Raw genomic sequence first — 20161 nt, forward strand, 5'->3', positions numbered from 1 at the left:
TTAAATTAATACCATAGGTGCTTGTAGTAGGAGGCTGAGGGTAAACTGGCAGCTGCAGGTATTTTTATTTTATTTATTTTTTGACTATGATTGGCATCCACATAAAAGAAAAAGTATTGTAGAAATGGAAGAAGCTGAAAAAGCATTACAAGGAAGTGAGACCACAAAAGTTGTTTGTAAAGCCGTCTGTGCTTTACACGTGTCACAATAAGTGGATAACATCATTAATTTACAACCAAACCAAACATGGATTGAACTTCCTTCTTGTTGTAGGGCCAACTGCAACCTGTCACATTGGTTTTCCTATTTTATTGCAAATCCAAAATAAAAAGCACTTAGAGTTGTGCTCCCAGTGAGCCGTTAGCCTCTAGGCAACTGTTCTGTCTGAAAGCGCCTCTTGTTTAGCGTATGCTCATTTCAATTGGTGTACTGCAACTCATCTCAAATGTTACCACTAGCATGAGAAAAACATGCTCCAGACACAGGGAGCAGTGTGTGGGATGAGTGCAGAGTGCTGTTTAATATTGTATGTTATGTGCAGGAGCTGAACAACCGCTGGCGATCCCTGCAACAGCTGGCTGAAGAAAGGAGCAACATGCTGGGCAGTGCACATGAGGTGCAGCGGTTCCACAGGTACAAATCCAAAGTGGGGTATCGCCTGTGATCATCAGTCATCGAGTTCACCCTCTGCTTTGTGTTATTTATTAGAGAAACTGGCTTTGGGACATTTTGTCAGCTACAACAATTAACTTGAGTTGTGTTGTGTGTCCTAAGGGATGCTGATGAGACTAAAGAGTGGATTGAGGAGAAGAACCAGGCCTTGAACACTGACAACTACGGTCACGACTTGGCCAGTGTCCAGGCTTTGCAGCGCAAACACGAGGGCTTTGAGAGAGACCTGGCTGCCCTGGGGGATAAGGTCAGATTCACTTTTAGTAATTTTAAGCCTGAAATCTTGTATTTATTTTTTATTAATTTTTCCATTTCTCTACTTAGGTTAACTCTCTTGGAGAGACAGCAGAGCGCTTGATCCAGTCTCACCCTGAAGCGGTGGATGACATCCAGGAGAAATGCACAGAGCTGAACACTGCCTGGAGCAGCCTGGTGGGACGTGCTGACCAGCGCAAAGACAAGCTTGGCAATTCCCATGACCTGCAGCGTTTCCTCTCTGACTTCAGGTGGGGGCGGGACTGCTGGATCCAAAAATGTTTAACATTTTTTGAGGAAAGCGATGTCTTAGAGATATGCAGGGTTTTGACTGACTGCAATTCTTTACTGTGCATAGAGATCTCATGTCCTGGATCAATGGCATCCGAGGATTAGTGTCCTCAGAGGAGCTGGCTAAGGATGTGACTGGAGCCGAGGCCCTTTTAGAAAGACACCAGGTATCAAATATTTAGTCTTGTTCTTTCTTTGCGTGTTTTCCGATATAAGTTATTGCTTAACTCTAACTCTGTCTTCTTTCTTGTTTGTTTTTCTCTCTCCAGGAACACCGTACAGAGATTGATGCTCGGGCTGGTACTTTCCAGGCGTTTGAACAGTTCGGACAGCAGCTGCTGGCTCGAGGCCACTATGCTAGTCCTGAGATTCAGCAAAAACTCGAGGCTTTAGACCGTGAGCGCGCTGATCTGGAGAAGGCCTGGGTGCAGCGCCGCATGATGTTGGATCAGTGCCTAGAACTCCAGGTAATGACATCCTTGGACATGAAGCAGACAGTTAAAGACTATATTTCAGCCACTGAAGGTTGTTTGTCCATCCACAGCTTTTTAACAGAGACTGTGAGCAGGCTGAGAACTGGATGGCAGCTCGTGAAGCCTTCCTCGCCAGTGATGACAAGGGTGACTCCCTGGACAGTGTGGAGGCCCTCATTAAGAAACATGAAGACTTTGACAAGGCCATCAACGTTCAGGTCAGTGAGGCATTTCGTTGCTTCGTGAAAGCTTTGAAAACTGACTGCTATTACCCTTTTTTGTCTTGATCATTAAATCCTGGCTTGATTTACAGGAGGAGAAGATTGCTGCTTTGCAGTCTTTTGCTGACCAGTTGATTGGAGCCGACCATTACGCCAAACCTGAGATTCTTAACCGCCGCAATGAAGTTCTTGACAGGTAGAAAACGTGGTTGTTAAACTTGATCACTGACACAATCCTAATTTTGTTTATCTACAGATGCTCAAGTTGTGTGATAAAGTAGTTTTGTGGACATTTGCATTTGGAAGTTGTTGCTTGCACTACAAATGGGGAGCTTAATTCAAAACGCACAGACGTTAATGACGCCGCAAAATAGAAATAAAAAATAAGACGCACCTGAGAAAAAGCAGGAGAAACATTTGGAGTTTCTAAATCCACAGCTTGTAAAATAATAAGTAAGCAATAACACACAGGTGTGCTGTGCAACAGAACAAGGCCTGGACTCCCATAGAAAACAAAAGGACTGTTTCCATGGTTGAAAAAAGAAAAGTCTCTGCAACTTCCAGTTGCATTGTGTCAGGAGATGAGCACGGTTGTGTGTTATCCTATGCAGAGCCTACACACAGCTCTGTGGGCCTTTGTCTACATTTTGTAACTGTCTATTCTTGCTTGTGCTGGTGGTAGTCCTTCAGCCACCTGCAAAGAAGAGTGCAGTTACAACAGACGAAGCGCTGAAGTGAAACCAGTATTTGACCTACTCACAGTCAAGGATTTTTGAAGGACATTTGTGGAGGTGTCAGTGGACTCTCCATATGAAAACACTAAAGATAAAGATAATGCATTGCCTTATTTTATTTTATTTATTTCATCCTCTCAAACAGATTTAAAAAATGGCGACACAAACAAATCGGTCAGCTTTGGAATGTAAATGGAATTAGAGCTAATTCATTGTTATGACAGAACGACCACTGCAGGTTTGCAGTTTATACACTGTGTACATATCATAACTTAAATTATATAGTCTTCTAACGCTGGGCTTAAACTCATCTGAAGAACGATATTCTCATTACTCTCTACATCTTAAAATTCTTGAGTACTTTATTTTCTTAATGTCATCTTGAATTGTACCATTACTTATGATGAGGTGATAAGAAAAGCTACATTTTATTTGTTCACATATCAGAAACGTTTTGGGGGGAAAATCATACATGAGATCTCCCAAAGCATCAAGAATCTGCCAAACAAACCCGTGGCCGATTCTGTAAAATGTTTGTGTGCTGTGTTTGAGCTTGCCTTTAAAAGCTAATTTAATGATGTTTGAAAGGTGGCGCCGGCTGAAGGCACAGATGATCGAAAAGCGCTCCAAGTTGGGAGAATCCCAGACCCTGCAGCAGTTTAGTCGCGATGTGGATGAAATTGAGGCTTGGATCAGTGAGAAACTACAGACTGCAACTGATGAGTCTTACAAGGATCCCACCAACATCCAGGTACGCACTTGGGAAACCCGACTCGGAGCTGAAGCTCTGCTGCACATACAGAACGAGTTTTAAATGGGAATGTACATCTCACATATGGATTTAGTGAAGAAATATGAGATAATTTACTTACGTTCTAAGGCAAGGGGCTAATCCAAATATAAACATTGTTTGTCTGTTTTGCCTTGTTGATACTCTTTACCTGATCCCTTCCAGTGCCCTGTCTGCAGTAAGACTGAATCTTTCTCTCACTCTTATTTTGTTTTTATAGCTGTCCAAGCTGCTGGTAAGTCTGAGTAGTGTGTCAGCTGACTAACAAGCAAGCAGAATATCTGCTGTGTGTCTATGTCTGTGCTATGTGTGTAGACACAATAGAGCGTGATAAGCATTCCAACCATCCTCATCCAGCACTGTTGAGTGCCAGCTTCTTTTCACTTGAGTTTCAATTCAACTCATTCATTCTTCTTTAATTCTGTGTTAATTTTGTACTTTATCCCAGGTTAGTTTATCAAAGACTGCTGGTTGGTGGGTGTGACTTCCACTTTTATGTTGATTTCTTGGTTGAGGAGCTATTTTAAGCTTGCTTCAGATGTTTAAATCCAGACTCAAACTGATTAGAGTAATGATTAGATAGCACTACATACTGATAGCTGTGGAATTTTCCACTGGTGCCATTGCATCTCTTCAGAGCAGCTGTAAAGGAAACGGATGGATATAAACAAGAAGCAACTTTGTAGCGACTCCTCCCCCTCTATATTTCCTTAAAGTCAGGTCCGTTGCAGACATTGCTGCCATTTTGTGTTGTTTACTCATTTGTTTTATGTGTCTGTCAGTGTCTTGACACATTGCCTGTCATAGTTGCTTTTAGTTTTTTTTTGTGTCCTTGTACATTAAAGTGTTTCCGTTACAATAATTATATAAACTAATTTACATCTGACATTAATATCGACTGCATAGCAGTTCGTTGGCTTTAATTTTGGCTTTTGCATTGAATGTAAGTATGAAAGCATTGCTGCGTTAAATGACTTTGTGAAGCTGTGAGCTGTAAATATTTCCACCGTTAATAAGGATGATGTAGTTCTAATGTTGTGGTTCTTTCCCCATCTGTGTCCACCGTCAGAGTAAGCATCAGAAACATCAGGCGTTTGAGGCCGAGCTGCACGCCAATGCAGACAGAATTCGTGGAGTCATTGACACAGGCAACGCCCTGATCCAGAGAGGAGCCTGTGCCGGCAGCGAGGATGCAGTCAAGGTGCATTTATCAAGTGTGCATACTGTGGAACATTTCACCTGTCAGCACCTATACATGAACGTCATGACTATAGTGACCAAAATGAAGACTATCAGTAGAACGTGTTTAAATAGCATGATGCTGACCATTTTATTTCACCAGATTTTACAGTGAACAAGAAAATGTCCTGCGTAAATAAGGGTTAGAGAATAGAACATATTAAATATTGAAAATAATCATTTGTTTTTGTTTTTTTTAATGAATGTGAAGCCGATCCCTCACATAGATTTCCACTTCTCTAAACAGAACATGCATGGCAGCATCATTTTATGTCAAAAAACAGAGATCTGATGTACAAACCTATAAGCTGTACCTGTCTGTTGCGTAGGCACGTCTCAGTGCTTTGGATGAACAGTGGCAGTTCCTCGTCAACAAATCTGCAGAAAAGAGCCAGAAACTCAAAGAGGCCAACAAGCAGCAGAACTTCAATACTGGCATCAAGGACTTTGACTTCTGGCTCTCTGAGGTAACAATCTGCTTGCTGACTATAAACACTGGTACTAACAGAAATTAGATGATCTCAAAGACTGATGCATGGTGTTGTTTCTCAGGTGGAAGCCCTTCTTGCCTCTGAGGATTATGGAAAGGATCTGGCTTCAGTCAACAATCTGCTGAAGAAACACCAGCTGCTGGAGGCTGATATTTCTGCCCATGAGGTACACAGCTCATTTTTTTATATAAATGTATATCATTCTCTACACAATACATACTAAAGTAAAGACTCAAACGCAAGTTGTCTAGAATAAAATATAGTGAAGTTCTCTCACCATATTTTTTCTGCTTGCAGGATCGTCTGAAGGATCTGAACGGCCAGGCCGACAGCCTGATGGCCAGCAATGCTTTCGATACTACTCAGGTGAAGGACAAGCGTGATGCTGTCAACGGCCGCTTCGCTAAAATCAAGAATATGGCAGCCAGCCGTCGTGCTAAACTAAACGAATCCCACCGCCTGCACCAGTTTTTCAGAGACCTGGATGATGAAGAGTCTTGGATCAAGTAAGAAAGTGCCCTATGTTCATATTATTTCTATGAGGAGAATCTCCACTTAAACATGTGAAATTCTGCCGGTGTCCCACACAGAGAGAAGAAGCTACTTGTGAGTTCGGAGGACTATGGACGTGATTTGACAGGAGTACAGAATCTGAGGAAGAAACACAAGAGGCTGGAGGCTGAGCTTGGAGCCCACGAGCCAGCCATCCAGGTAGAATTTGTCATATTCATTCTTTAAGATTTTTCTACTTAGCCTAAGGTAAATTAAGCGATCCAGATATTATACAGTACCGCTGGTTTCATATTTTCTTTTCAAAATATGAAACCAGCTGACATTTTTTTATTTCCTTTTAAATCTGTTTTAGTCCCTTCCACACGGGAAAATGATCCAAGGCTTGGTTATGACTAGATGGGTGGCACGGTGGTTAGCACTGTTGCCTCACAGCAAGAAGGTCCCGAGTTTGCATGTTCTCCCCATGTTTGCGTGGTTCTATCCGGGTACTCCAGCTTCCTCCCACAGTTTAAAGACATGTAGTTAAACTGTGAAGGGTTTACTCTAAATTGCCACATTGTGAATTTGTCAATTATGCTGTAAAATTCTTGTAGAATGGCTGATTGGATCTGTGTTGTGTGTGTGTTCCAAGTCTGTGCTGGACACTGGGAAGAAGTTGTCAGATGACAACACTATTGGCCAGGAGGAGATCCAGCAGAGGCTCGCCCAGTTTGTTGACCACTGGAAAGAACTTAAGGACTTATCTGGAGCGAGGTGGGCTCCCTGGGTTACACAGATTCACCCAACTCACACACACACACACTCTTACACATCTGCTTTTGTCTGTGTTTGTGGTCCCAGAGGAAAGAGGCTTGAGGAATCGTTGGAGTACCAGCAATTTGTGGCGAATGTGGAAGAAGAAGAAGCCTGGATTAATGAGAAGTTGAATCTAGTGGGAAGTGAGGACTACGGAGACACACTTGCTGCTGTGCAGGTGCTTCTTTGTTACACTATGTTGCATAACAGATCCTGAAATGAGGCTTGTTGATGCATTTTACTGATTATAACTGAAAATTATTGTTTTTAACAGGGTTTACTGAAAAAGCATGAAGCATTTGAGACTGATTTCACTGTACACAGAGACAGAGTGAATGATGTGTGTGCTAACGGAGAGGAGCTCATCAAGAAGGTACCTGCTGTGCTCCATACCGAGTAAAAACACTGTTTTGCAACTATATCAAGCAGTAGAGCTGAAAGAAAAGTTCCCAACATGGCTTTTGTGTATTTGCAACAGAACAATCATCATGTGGACAACATCAGTGCCAAGATGTCAGCTCTGCGAGGAAAAGTGTCTGAGCTGGAGAGGGCTGCAGCACAGAGGAAGGCCAAGCTGGACGAAAACTCTGCCTTCCTGCAGTTCAACTGGAAGGCCGACGTTGTGGAATCCTGGATCGGTACAATAACAGTTTGTTCAGTCTCTTCTATAAAAGTCTATCGTGAATATGTGACAAAGTACTATATAGATGCCAGTATAGTTCTACTTTTAGTGTACACCTTCCATAAGTGTTTAATAAGAGATGATAGTCATTGTACTCAGTTTATTAGTGTTAATCCAGATTAAGCAATATCTTTCATATTTTTTCTTCAGTTACAGTTTTAGTTTCATGCTTTTTGTCACCCGAGTTTATAATGGGTGTGTATGGGATGGCATGTTGGCTGTTTCAGTGAGAGGACCAACTGCTCGAGTTTCAGAAATGATAAAAATGAATCTTAAAAATTTCTTTCAACTGCTGCTGTGTCCAGCGTTCACTCTATAGTAGTCGTTTTAGCCTCAAAACATGGCCACCACTGCCCACTTTCCAACGATGCTTTTCTAGAAGTTATAACTTTGTAAACTTTTTGAACTGTGTGGATCCAAGTGAAGGGAGTAACCGTAATTTCTAATCGACCGATAGAGATCTATTTTTCAGTAAGTAGTTTCTCTCAGCAGCACTTTTTAACCACATTTTTGACACAGGAATATTTTTTTAAAAAAAAAACACTGTTTTGTAGAACAAGTCCTTGAGACTTTCACCTTGATAGGAGCGGTGGTCTTGAATTTAGAAGCAGTTTTTCAGCAGGTGCACCGAGGCAGATTTGACAGGGATTTGTCACAGAGTAACAGTATGTCAGTAGTTACTGCTGTCTAACCTAAAGCTGTTGGCTCCATTTTCAGTTTATGGGAATGATAGAGCATTCTGATTGGCACATGAACTTCAGGGCTATTTTTCATTGGTGGATTTGTCTTCAGCAGACAGCTGGTTCAGATCTGGCCAGTTGGAGGCGGTTCATGAATTTTAGAATTAACTTTTCTAACCCGATGATTAGAAGTGAAGTCATTTACCTGTCTCTGCCGTGGATTCAATTGAGATTTTTTTTCTGAGATTTTCTTTTGTCAGTATTTTTCTAATGTACATTTTAAAGATATTCAGCCACTTCTGCGTGAACTTGGGCTTTCAACAGTTCTGAACTTTGGCTTTCAGGTGATGAATTGGTGTATTTCAGCTCATTCAACTTTTTTTCCACCAAAGCTTCAGCAATTATTTTTCTTTAGGAAATGCATTCTGTAGTTTCCTGCGTTACCATAATTTATAACTTGCACTTTGTGTTTAGGTGAGAAAGAAAACAGCCTGAAGACTGACGACTATGGCAGAGACCTGTCCTCTGTGCAAACGCTGCTTACCAAACAGGTCCGCCCTCACCCAGAAAAGTTCCCTGTTTTTCATCCACACCATTTTGTTGTTTTGCTCTGTGCTGGGCCTCGCTGTTTGTCATCATATATGGATTTGGATGAGCAGATTGCCATCAATTCTATAACACTACAGATGGAAATAACATACATCCTAGACTAGTGCAATCCTGATCTTTTTGTATCTCCATGTACAGGAGACGTTTGATGCTGGCCTGCAGGCCTTCCAGCAGGAGGGCATCACCAATATTACAACTCTGAAAGACCAGCTGCTGGCTGCCAAACACGTCCAGTCAAAAGCCATCGAAGCTCGTCACGCTTCCCTAATGAAACGCTGGAATCAGCTACTGTCGAACTCTGCTGCACGCAAGAAGAAGCTTCTGGAAGCCCAGGAACATTTCAGAAAGGTAAATAAATGTTTTAAGTTCCCCTCTCAAATCAGAGCATTTTATCAATCCCGAGGGACTTATCTTAAAGTTTGACTCATTTTAAGGATCCTGTCTTCTCTCCTTCTTCTCTAGGTCGAAGACTTGTTCTTGACATTTGCTAAAAAGGCGTCAGCCTTTAACAGCTGGTTTGAGAATGCTGAGGAGGATTTGACAGACCCTGTGAGGTGCAACTCTCTGGAGGAGATCAAAGCCCTGCGTGAAGCCCACGAGGCTTTCCGTTCCTCACTGAGCTCAGCTCAAGCCGACTTTAACCAACTGGCAGAACTGGACCAACAGATCAAGAGCTACCAGGTGGTGTCCAATCCCTACACCTGGTTCACCATGGAGGCCCTGGAGGAGACTTGGAGGAACCTGCAGAAGATCATCAAGGTTCTCCATGATAGAATATGTACTCCTTACATTCACAAATGCACTTCTGCACTTCTTCTGTTGGTTTTTCCAATGACATATCTCCACGTGCATATCGTTTCTTACCAGCAAACTTTGATTTGGCTTTATACTTTTCTGTTTATTGGAAATATTCTACAATATACAAACTATCTGCCTTATCTTCCTCTTTAAACCAGCTCACTCTGCCATTTCTTAATTTATGTCTGAACCATCATTGCTTCGCATCTTTGTACACATGCAAAGATGTGAAGTGTGCACACAGACAGTGGTGGTGTAGTGTAGATTTGTGTGCCTTCAGTTCAGTTTAACTGTTGCGTTCTCCGTAAATGTGTGTAGGAGCGTGAGCTAGAGCTGCAGAAGGAGCAGAGGAGGCAGGAGGAAAACGATAAGCTGCGTCAGGAGTTCGCGCAGCACGCCAACGCCTTCCACCAGTGGCTACAGGAGACCAGGTAAAGGATGTGCTTATCCAGCTGACCCTCTGATTCATGTGGCGTTTGTGCTGTGTGGCTCAGGGTGCTTTGTCAGAAGTGTTCAGTAATCTTGTGGTTTTAGAAGACAGGCTGTCTCAGTTACATGATTTAAAAACGCTGCTAGTGACTGAAGTTTGTGTAAAGGTGCTCTCTGCATTGTTGCATGTCTGTGTTTGTGCTGAGGTAATATTAGGTAGATTTACACAAAGCACGTCGACCTGTGGTACGTTGGCAAGTAAGCAAGTGTGATGCTGTATCGTCATCTCATGTTGTTAACGTGTATTTCTCTCTCTCTTTGTCCCTCCTTCCTCGTCGCTGCTTGGGATCACTGTGCTAATCAGGACATATCTTCTGGATGGGTTAATATCACTTAAACTTTTATTATGATTAAGTGTGTGTGGTTGTGAAAGTGATGTAGGATGTGAAAGTAAATCTTGATCTCAAAGGTGGGTGATGTTTAGAAATGGTCTCCTTCCATGTTTTTGTGTGCTGTCTAATCTCTAGTTCTTCCTGCCCCATCCTCTTCTTAATAGCATATCAGTGTCTATCAGTAACAAATTGCTGATAATCTTTCTGGGAGGTCAACCTCTTTCAAGCCTTGCTTTTGTTTCTGGGGCTTTCTCTTATCCCCATAGTGCCCTTAGGGCTGTGACCTCATGCACTTTAAAAGAACACTGAGCCCTGGTGTGCTCAGCAGCACCTAGCTACTCCACTAACACTCCTCACTCAGTCCTTAAACTTTAAACACCAGGCAGGTGTGCTTTCAAACAGTAGTCTGTTCCCGTGTACAACAGGTAAGGAAACTGCAAACAGTTTGAATCCATAATCTGCTACAAATTAAAATGCCTGCTCACACATGCGGCACCTTTTTATAATTAGACAGATGAGCTGTCAGTGGAGGATGAATAGGGCCAATCTGTGAGCGTATTGTGATGTCTAGCAGTGCAGTCAATCTACACCAAGCTCTGGAGTTTAAAAAAAAAACGAAACAACGATGAAAGAGCCAAAAAGTGTAGTTCCTCTAATGGCCACTTGAGTCTGCTTCCACAAACTACCAATTTTACAGCAGAAATATACACGTTTACCTGGAAGCACGAACCATTTTCGTCTCTGAATAGTTTCAGAGGTTCTTGGTCTTCTACATTGGCACTGTCAAAGTAACAAAGTGAAACATCAATGCAAGAATTACCTCAAAGTTAGTCTTTGATTTTAATGTGTTGTGGCTGATGAATGTATATTCACACAAACATGAAGTGTACTTCTCATGCATGCATGCAGTGACTTTAGGGTCCACATCATTTCCTGTAACAGAAAACCGATTGTCACACTGATGATCTGCTGCAGTTTCCACTCCTCTTTGCATGGTTTGGATTATCATTAAATTTATATTATGAAAGCTGCTCTTCTATGTGGCAGTTAACTCAGCATAAAAACACTCAACTTTCAAATGGGAGGAAAACAGTTTGATCTTAGAGGTGACGGCCCAAATTATACATTAAAGACGCTGAATTATTTGGATCTGCAAACACTGTTTGGTGCAACATTTAGAGTGGTTTTTGTGGGAACACTGGGTGTAGAAGAGTGTGTGTAATCCTATTAACAGAGTGTGTGTGAGATTGATTCCAAACATTATCTACGTTTCTGCTTTTATAATAACTCCTTGTTGCTGTCAGGTCATGTATGGTGGAAGAGTCTGGTACCCTTGAATCCCAACTGGAGGCCACCAAGGTAAATACTACTTTTACTGTTAAAGTCACATCAAGGGATAAGTGTGAGGGGTTCAAGGCTGTCTTCACACAGTATGACAACAGACCATGGCTCAAGGCAGAGGGGATATATACCTATACATTTCAGGCTTCAGAGCTGTCACCTCTTTCACTTTGTATGGGGTGATGGTATGCACTGCCCAACTGAAATGTTGATGTGTTACTTTGCTTGTAATGTACTGACCACTCAAAGCATTTTAAAGTACAAATCGCATTTTACACTCCTTTCTTCTAGACTCTTACATCCATGATCAATTCATATTTTTATATAGTGCACTAAATCACAACAGCAAACGTCTCAATGCGCTTTATATTTTAAGTTAGAGACCTTACAATAATACAGAGAAAAGAGATAGATATAGATTTCCTAGTCACTCCAGTAATCCAGCACACTCACTGTCAAGTCTTGAAGCAAGATGGGCATGTTAGTTTCCCCTTAATTATGCCTATTGTTCAAAATTAGGTTGATAATAAACACAGACTAAAATCAGAAAGGAAATGTATTGTTAAGCATCGCACAGTTGTTTGCAGCTTTTTATTGAGGGGTGTGTGTGTGTGCACAGCGTAAGCACCAGGAGATCCGTGCCATGCGCAGCCAGCTGAAGAAGATTGAGGACTTGGGTGCAGCTATGGAAGAGGCACTGATCTTGGACAATAAGTATACAGAGCATAGCACAGTGGGCTTGGCCCAGCAGTGGGACCAATTGGACCAACTGGGAATGAGGATGCAGCACAACCTGGAACAACAGATACAGGCCAGGTATACAATGCAACAGTAACTGCATGTCACTGAAGTGATGTGAATCTCAAACACTCTTCTGCGTTTACAGTTGCTGCGTGAAATGCATGTTTCTTTTTATCCTTCCTCTTTCAGAAATACCACTGGAGTGACAGAAGAGGCTCTGAAGGAATTCAGTATGATGTTCAAGTAAGTCGCTCTCTCCTGACTGCATTAGGTCTTTCTGTGTCAAGGTCAAAATCCTTATCTTCACCCATTTCTTTGTAGACACTTTGACAAAGAGAAGTCCGGCCGTCTGAACCACCAAGAGTTCAAGTCATGTCTCCGCTCACTGGGCTATGATTTGCCCATGGTGGAAGAGGGAGAACCTGATCCTGAGTTTGAGGCCATACTCGACACGGTGGATCCCAATAGGTCTGTTGCATTTCAGGGTGGGGTTTAGAGATCATTTATCCAATCCATATTAATTACCAGTGTCTTAGAAGACAGCACAGACTCACTGCAAATTCACCTTCATGTAATTGTTGCACTGCAGTTTTAATTTTCTTCTCTGCCAGACATGCTGAACAGGTCTCCTTCAGTGCATGTTTGCTTCATTTTTATGATACCAGTTTAACTTGGCAGGAGTTACAGACCTTCACATTAACCAATTATAGTGTCCAGCACAAGCTGACCTCCAGTCCCCTGCTGAGGTTTCAATTTCCAAGACCTGTAATGTTACCACTCTTACGAACAGGATGCAAACACATTAGAAAACTCTGCTTTACAGCGCTGTCTCCTTCGGCATCATTATTGGATCATTATTTGATCTCAAATCTTTTCAAGTTCTTCATTAGCGCAGCATTTAAACGTAGCATATGCTCTTTCCTATGAGGAGGAAAGCTAGTATGTTTCCTGACTGTGAGAACTGTCTGCAGGGATGGAAACGTGTCGCTGCAGGAGTACATGGCGTTCATGATCAGCCGTGAAACTGAGAACGTCAAGTCTAGTGAGGAGATCGAGAGCGCCTTCCGAGCCCTCAGCGCTGAAAACAAACCCTACGTCACTAAAGAGGAGCTCTACCAGGTCAGACATGTTCTGCTCAGTGTGTCAGTATCAGGTAATCAGTGGTGGTCTCATTGTTGCCTTCTTTCTTTCAGAACCTGACTAAAGAGCAGGCAGACTACTGTCTGTCACACATGAAGCCCTACCTCGACAGCAAGGGCCGCGAGCTGCCGTCAGCTTTCGACTTTGTCGAATTCACTCGCTCGCTCTTTGTCAACTGATCCTTTCCCCACCAGTGACCAATCGGGAAGCGTTTCCCACACACACTTCAATATGAACACACAGCTGAAACTGCATGATCGTGGCACTAGCAATACTCACCAATACCAACTCTACTTACGTACTCTATTTATCTCGCTCTGACCTAACTCTTTGTGCTTCTCATGGTAGTGAATGTGATTGTTTTTAGCCATTTTAGCTTGTGCTTTCAGTAAATTTAAGAACCTTGCAACAATGATGTAACACCACCTTAACATTTGCAGTGTGCTTTAATAAACGCTACTGGTTAAAACTGGAATCTGCTGTTCTGGATTTATTTCTGTTTCAGACTTGGAACAACTGTTGTTGTCAGTGTGTCAGGCTGGTGCAGTCTCTGTCCTAGCTAATCCGTGTCACTCTGCCACTTGATTGGCTATCTTCTCCAACTGGCTGATCTCTCTGGGGCTCTGCTCCATCAAATCGGCACTCAGCTGCCAAATGTTGACTGTCCCATCAGTTTTTCCAACCGCCAAGAGGTGAGGTTTCTGACAGTTGAAGGCCAAACAAGTTGCAGCTTGGTCCACATCTCCCTGCTCAATTGTAGCTGCTGCTCTCAGTGACCTGTGGCTCAGGTCGAACATCTGCACCTCACCTAGGAAAGTTACACACATGAAGAATCTGTTTTACACGCCCATGAACTGTTGGCTTTCTCCAACAGGCTTCTTTTCTTCATTGTAACCCCACACACGCAGCTACATTTGAAATCAGTGTACTACCTTTTCCAGTGGCTGCAGCAAAAACCAGCGGCCTGGTTGGTGACCACTGCACCTGAAAAATGTAAGAGTCTGAAACTCTGAGAGAGAGCAGTGGGCTGGCCTGCAGCAGCGAGTGAAGGTGGACAAGACCATCAGTTGATCCACTCACAAACAGGTTCCTGTAAAGACCATGAGACAGATGTCACTCATGACAAATGTGAAAAGTAAACCCCTGTAGCCCTCCTCTTTAATGAATTTATTGTGTGTGTTCTGCAAGTTTACCTGTGGAAGGGGGAGCAGTGTATGGAATGGACAGGGCCGCTGCGGGGCCTAAATGAGAAGACTGCCGGGGCTCTTAGTGTTGCATTCTGGCCCTCAAAGGCTGTTGCAGCTAGTGTTTGAGAAGAGAAGGAGCATCTGAGCAGCAGGCCTCCCTCAGACCCCACGAGGAAGGTGTCAGAATCCCATGGGGACAGAGCCATTGACGTGATACCTACAGTGTTGTTGCTGCGGGCCTGAGGACAACACAAAAATCAGTCTTTTACACAGAAGCATGGTGAGCAGAGGACTGCAAGAAGAATTATGTTCTGTGTCTGGAAACATTCATGTGTATTATCACTTGTTTACCTGAACTGGACTTTTGCATTAATTACTCAAACTATGACCATCTAAGTAAGTGGGCAGTGACAAGTCAGCCAGGGACGAGAGTCTGAACCATGGTTTGAGTAACCCTCATCACTCAGGCCACTCAGACCAAGTCCATTGCAATACTTCCAAAGACTTTCTCTTTGGAAGTATACCGACCAACCTGTGACTTTCTCTTTTTTCTATATATTCCTCCTGTTTGTAATTTATTCCTGCTGTCTTACCATCTATATTTTATTCCTCTTCAGTTGGTGCAGAGCACCCACAATTTCATTGTACATGTACAATGACAATAAAGGGCTATTCAATTCTATAAAGCACTCTACCAGAACCACTCAGTTTACTAAGGTGGCTGTCTTTTCAGGGTCACATTTTCACTGATTCTTTTCATTTTTATTGTGCTCTTAGAAGCCATATTATTAATATAAACAACAGGAAGTCAGTCAGTGGGGTCTTTGCTATGCATGCTCTTTGTTTGACTCTGTACTGCCTGAATATTTCCAAACCATGCGAAACATCTTGGTACCTCGTGAAAAAAACAAAGATCTAAAATGTTTACTCAGTAGTAGGATGGTCTATCCCCTGAATCAACACACCGATTCAGGGGATAGACCATATTCCCTCCTCCTTCCAATGTTATTGCTAACATTAATTTTAATTTTTTTTTTATATAGCGTCACTGAGGCGTTCCCTGTCCAGCTGAGTCTCTCCAGTGTGTCCTGGGTCTGCCCCGGAGCTTCCTCTTTTTCTGCAGATGAAGAGTTCAGCCTGAAGCTCACCTTGAAACGGCTGCTGCTGTGGGGAACCTGCTGTTGTAGCACGGCATAGGCGGCTTTCTGGACAAAACTGCCTTGCTCAAAACCAACCGTCCACAGCAGCACTCTTCCTCCCGAGCAGGCACTGAGCACCCCGAACTCTCCCTTCTTCTGCAGAGGCACCCAGGAAACCTGCACACATAAATCCTCCCTTCACACTCATGCAAGACCACCAAGCAGGGTCATGCCTGGTTAATATTTGGATGGGAGACTGCCTGTCCATTTACCATTTACTTTACTCTGGAATAATGCTATTTCAGGTTATCCTGGAGTGCTGTGATCAAGTTCAAGTGTGTAAGATCAAGCAACATGCAGCAGGATGAAGAGAGTTTAGCAGAAATGCCAAAAGCATTGTTTCCTCTTACCTGGTAAACAGGGTCTCTGTGGCTGTCTGCAGACAACCCAGTTTGAGCCACTACAGAGTCTTGAGTCCGACTGGTGTCCCAAATCACCACTTCTCCACTGTACAGACCCCCTGCAGCGACAGCATTACACGCAATAAATAATTCAGTATTAAAGTCATCAAACACAGCTACTTAAAAGAAGCTTTGTGAAGTCTGGGAAAGGCGGCACTGATCATGCTCTCAGTGATTTCTCAGCCAGATTAGGGGCAACAGTCAAGAGACAAGTAGCAGCTGATGAAGATGGTCAGATAGACCAAGATAGGGATGAGGCTTTATGATAGCTTTATTAACTTTGAAGGATTTAAAACAGCTAGGTCCTAGTATAAGACAAAGGAGCACCAATGACAGCAGACAATGCTCAGATATTACCAATACTCTGAACCAAAGGTTATTCTCAAATATGGTCACAATGTCCCCTTCGGGTTGTGAATTTCTGAATATTAAAGAAGATCAAGTTCACCTCAAATTTCAAGCTGGCAGTAGTTAAACTATTATTTAAAAAGACATCACTTAATACTATGTTTAATACTTTGAAAAAGAGTTATTAGGGCATATTTATTTCTGTAAAGGTGGCATCACTGTACCTGCGATGAGGGAAGGCTGGTTGGGATGGCAGCACAAAGCTGTGACTGCAGTAGGAACATCTATGACCAGGTCCGCCTGACTGTGATGCAGGCCTCGACGGTCCAGGTTCCAGGTGCAAACACATGACTTCTCATTGCTCCAGTCTCCATTGTCAATCCTGCCCACCATAAACACAGATCTGAGCCACAATGATAACAGCAGAGCTTTTCCAGCAGTTTACACTTTTTATGACCTGGAGAAAAACATCAGGAAATAATAAGTGGACTGTTAGTATCGTATACATTAACATCAGACACACATACCGACCATAGGCACAGGCAATGACTGAGCCAGTACAACTCCAGGAAACACTAGTGACATGCAGGCCTTTCTCTTTAGCGCCGGGATGTTGAAGGGAATGGATGAGTAAGACCTGAAAGATGGAACACCGTCATACAGACATGTAAACAGGTTTTAGGCAAATCAAAACAGCTATCTGCTGTGCTGATGCCTTGTGAATAATGGGACAGCTGAAAGTAACTTTTTAGTGCTTGTTTCACTTTCACTTCATGATAAAGACCATCAGGTAGTAATATGACTATTGTAGATTCCTTCTGCAGCAGATGACAAACCCTCTCTGACATACAAACAAGTGTTCTGCTTACCCGCTGACTGTGGTCTTCCCAGCTTGCCTGAAACCCGTCAAAGGCATGGCTCCTGACATTTTTCACTAACTCTCTGACGACCATGTCTTCAACCTGCTGTAGGAAGTCCTTCAAGCCAGGCAGCTCTGGTTCATCTTGGTTTTGCTGGATGAGCTGCTCTGTGGCCTGCTCCTGTAGCTCTGTCTGAGTAGAGCTGATGGTAGTGGAAATGACCTGGACCTCTGACTCAGCACTGCGACACATCTGAGTCTGACATCCTTTCTGAAACCCCAGCAAAAATAATGGTCTTTTTACTAAGGAAGCAAGAAAGGTCCACTGTTAGGGAGGCTTGCTACAGTGAACCTATTCTGGTTTATTTCATTTCCACTGAGATGCCTTGTGTGATTCACAGTTCAACATAATCCTTATGTATCTTATAAGGAGCCCTGGTTAAGCCCATCGCTTCATCCACAGTATGCATAAAAGAGAGACAAAGCCACAGTGGAATCACTCATTGGTTTCAAATGTATTTTGAAGGCTCAATGTTAGCATTTTGGCCACTGTCAACCAGATGTTTGTGTGCTAAGTCCATGGTGTGTCCGCTCCAGAACTGGATAAGCAGATGGATGGATGTGTGTATGGAGAATTGGGTTTTCCAAAAGGTATGAACAGCACAGATACAGTTAAAAGAGCCTAGCAGACACATATCAGCTATTGCTGCCCAGGGTTATACCTGTTATTTAAAAAAGCCACACTCAGAAATTTAAGACTTTCCTGTTTAATTACAGGATGAGCTTAAAGACATTAAAATAATTTTTTTTAAAAATCATGTTTTGATTAGCTGTCCCTTGCAAACAGAAGGTCTGAACCCCAGGTAGGTGGGGCTTTATTATTACTCAAGGCCACAGCTGTGTGCCTGATCTGACTGAAACAGTGATATCTGCTGCCACTGATATACAGAGAGCAAACACTGTGTTTCAATGCGTGATATAAGTGATCCGACCTCATCATTTGAAATCGTGGTCATGTTTAATAGATGTAACCTGCCATAGATAATGCAACATTATCTATAGCAGGTTACAAGAACAAGAAGAAGTGTTTTCTATAAACGTTAAGTCGGTGCAGTCTGCATGAAATGTCCCTCTTTGCTTGATGCTACATATTTCATGATTTCATCTTGCAATGCATTCTCCTCTGAATGCAAATGTGTCCACCCAGGAACACCTGAACACGCATGTGTTGTATCAGCTAAAGTTAGCTTCGGATCCAACCAATATTCTGCAACTGTAGACAGCAAGCACGTCGCTGTCCAGGCTAACAGAGTTCTGTGGGGGGCAGACTCGGTGCTGCCCAAACTTACCGACTCCTGCGCCGCCGCGTGAGACTTCCTCCACAGTGACTGGACACTCACCGTGTCCAGGGCTTCGTCTGCGAACATGCTAATAAAAAGGCATTATCAAATATTTAAACATTGATCAGCTAAACTCTAAGCACTCCGAGGGCCGTTTGACGCCTTTGGAGCCATTTTACATAAAGCTGGCGTTACCGTGGTTACTGAGATTATCACGCGAGGCAAGAAATAAATCCCACATTCACTTCCGTGTTTGTAGGCATGAACCAGCGGACATCTTCAGCGTTAAACCAGTGTTCACTAATTGCGGCGGTTGATAATTACATTTCTTTTAAAATACATACAAACAATGGTGTATAGTCTAAAAGATTACCCTCCTGTATGTTGTTAAAAAAACTAAGACACAACCCTTTAATAAAAACTAGGAGTTTATCAGCCTGTCACCGAACAAAAGGTCGACTTCGTTCATTTGGACATCGCGTTTGCAGTGGGAGAAACGTTTCGTCACTTATCTAAGTGATTTCTTCAGTCTGAGCTGACTCCAGGTTTCCCGCTCCTTTTTAGAAGCAGTACATTTGCACGGTGACTGAAACTAGCACCACTGAATGAACAATGGGCTGTGAGTTCAGTTCCTTGGTCATTAATATGCAAATTAATCAGGAACCAATAATCAATAGCCATGAGTATCATTCACAGAGTGTTGGGGGATGGCTGCACTCACAGCATTGTAAGATGATACTACATTAACTACATTACTCTGTTTGTGTCGGGGACCCGATCCTTGGGGTGGACGAATTTTGGGCGCAGTGTGTTTTGAGCTTTAAAAGCTCGGATGAGTGACGAAACGTTTGTCCCGCTGAAAGCGCTACGTCTTATTGTGTTTTATGATTTGCAAACCTCTGTGATGGGTCTATGAAAGACAAAACCTTTCCAGGTATGAATTTGGCCAAGTATCCTGTCAAAATGATCTTGTATGTGCTTGAACCATTTTCAGAGCAGTGGCTGTTAAGCGATCATCTGTAGTTGTATCTCTTGATGCAAATATAGCCAGTGGTGAGTGAAGATTGTGTTTTTATGCTTGCAGCCCTTTTGTAGTATTTTCCCAAAAGTCTTGAGGATCATCAAGATGTTTTCTGGCAAAACTCAGAAGACCCTTTATGTTCCTTTTGCTCAGCAGTGGTTTTCGTCTTGAAACTCTGCATGCAGACCATTTTTGCCCATTTCTGTCTTACGGTGGAGTCATGAACACTGACCTTAACTGAGACAAGCGAGGCCTGCAGTTCTTTGAATGTTGTTCTGGGGTCTTTTGTGACCTCTTGGATGAGCTGTCATTGCCATTTGTGGATAATGGCTCTCACTGTGGTTTGCTGGAGTCCCACAGCTTTAGAAATGGCTTTAAACCTTTTCCAGACTGAGAAATTTCAGTTACTTTGTTTCTCATTTGTTCCTACATTTCCTTGGATCACCACATGATGTCTGACTTTTGAGGATCTTTTGGTCTACCCCACTTTGTCAGGCAGGTCCTATTTAAGTGATTTCTT

At 42.8% G+C, this 20161-nt stretch overlaps 2 protein-coding genes across 4 annotated transcripts in view; one reads left to right on the forward strand and one right to left on the reverse strand.

Moving 5' to 3' along the window:
- The window catches only part of sptan1 (spectrin alpha, non-erythrocytic 1), a 28570-nt gene extending 14809 nt beyond the window's left edge, over positions 1-13761 (forward strand). For 2 of the 3 annotated variants that reach the window (XM_085165130.1, XM_085165132.1), the window contains 29 exons: positions 542-633; positions 775-919; positions 997-1178; positions 1286-1385; positions 1488-1685; positions 1763-1909; positions 2005-2108; positions 3235-3397; positions 3657-3671; positions 4506-4637; positions 5005-5142; positions 5228-5332; positions 5464-5672; positions 5757-5877; positions 6311-6432; positions 6520-6652; positions 6749-6847; positions 6953-7112; positions 8311-8387; positions 8584-8793; positions 8908-9204; positions 9562-9674; positions 10037-10054; positions 11369-11423; positions 12025-12221; positions 12336-12389; positions 12468-12614; positions 13118-13265; positions 13340-13761. In XM_085165130.1, the coding sequence (XP_085021256.1) occupies positions 542-633; positions 775-919; positions 997-1178; positions 1286-1385; positions 1488-1685; positions 1763-1909; positions 2005-2108; positions 3235-3397; positions 3657-3671; positions 4506-4637; positions 5005-5142; positions 5228-5332; positions 5464-5672; positions 5757-5877; positions 6311-6432; positions 6520-6652; positions 6749-6847; positions 6953-7112; positions 8311-8387; positions 8584-8793; positions 8908-9204; positions 9562-9674; positions 10037-10054; positions 11369-11423; positions 12025-12221; positions 12336-12389; positions 12468-12614; positions 13118-13265; positions 13340-13465 (3807 nt within the window). In that variant the 3' untranslated portion in view covers positions 13466-13761. The remainder of the gene's footprint in view (positions 1-541; positions 634-774; positions 920-996; positions 1179-1285; positions 1386-1487; positions 1686-1762; positions 1910-2004; positions 2109-3234; positions 3398-3656; positions 3672-4505; positions 4638-5004; positions 5143-5227; positions 5333-5463; positions 5673-5756; positions 5878-6310; positions 6433-6519; positions 6653-6748; positions 6848-6952; positions 7113-8310; positions 8388-8583; positions 8794-8907; positions 9205-9561; positions 9675-10036; positions 10055-11368; positions 11424-12024; positions 12222-12335; positions 12390-12467; positions 12615-13117; positions 13266-13339) is intronic. The other variant, XM_085165131.1, reaches the window with a different exon arrangement.
- Positions 8667-18833, reverse strand: dync2i2 (dynein 2 intermediate chain 2). The gene is made up of 9 exons (XM_085165137.1): positions 18630-18833; positions 17291-17551; positions 16949-17058; positions 16646-16803; positions 16023-16132; positions 15622-15789; positions 14480-14712; positions 14219-14376; positions 8667-14094 (listed from the first exon to the last, which is right to left on the reverse strand). The coding sequence occupies exons 1-9, from the start codon at positions 18705-18707 to the stop codon at positions 13856-13858; spliced, it is 1515 nt and encodes a 504-aa protein (XP_085021263.1). The 5' UTR covers positions 18708-18833; the 3' UTR covers positions 8667-13855.
- Between the last annotated feature and the right edge of the window lie 1328 nt (positions 18834-20161).

This window comes from Neolamprologus multifasciatus, chromosome 7, assembly GCF_963576455.1.
Source record: "Neolamprologus multifasciatus chromosome 7, fNeoMul1.2, whole genome shotgun sequence".
Taxonomy (NCBI): domain Eukaryota; kingdom Metazoa; phylum Chordata; class Actinopteri; order Cichliformes; family Cichlidae; genus Neolamprologus; species Neolamprologus multifasciatus.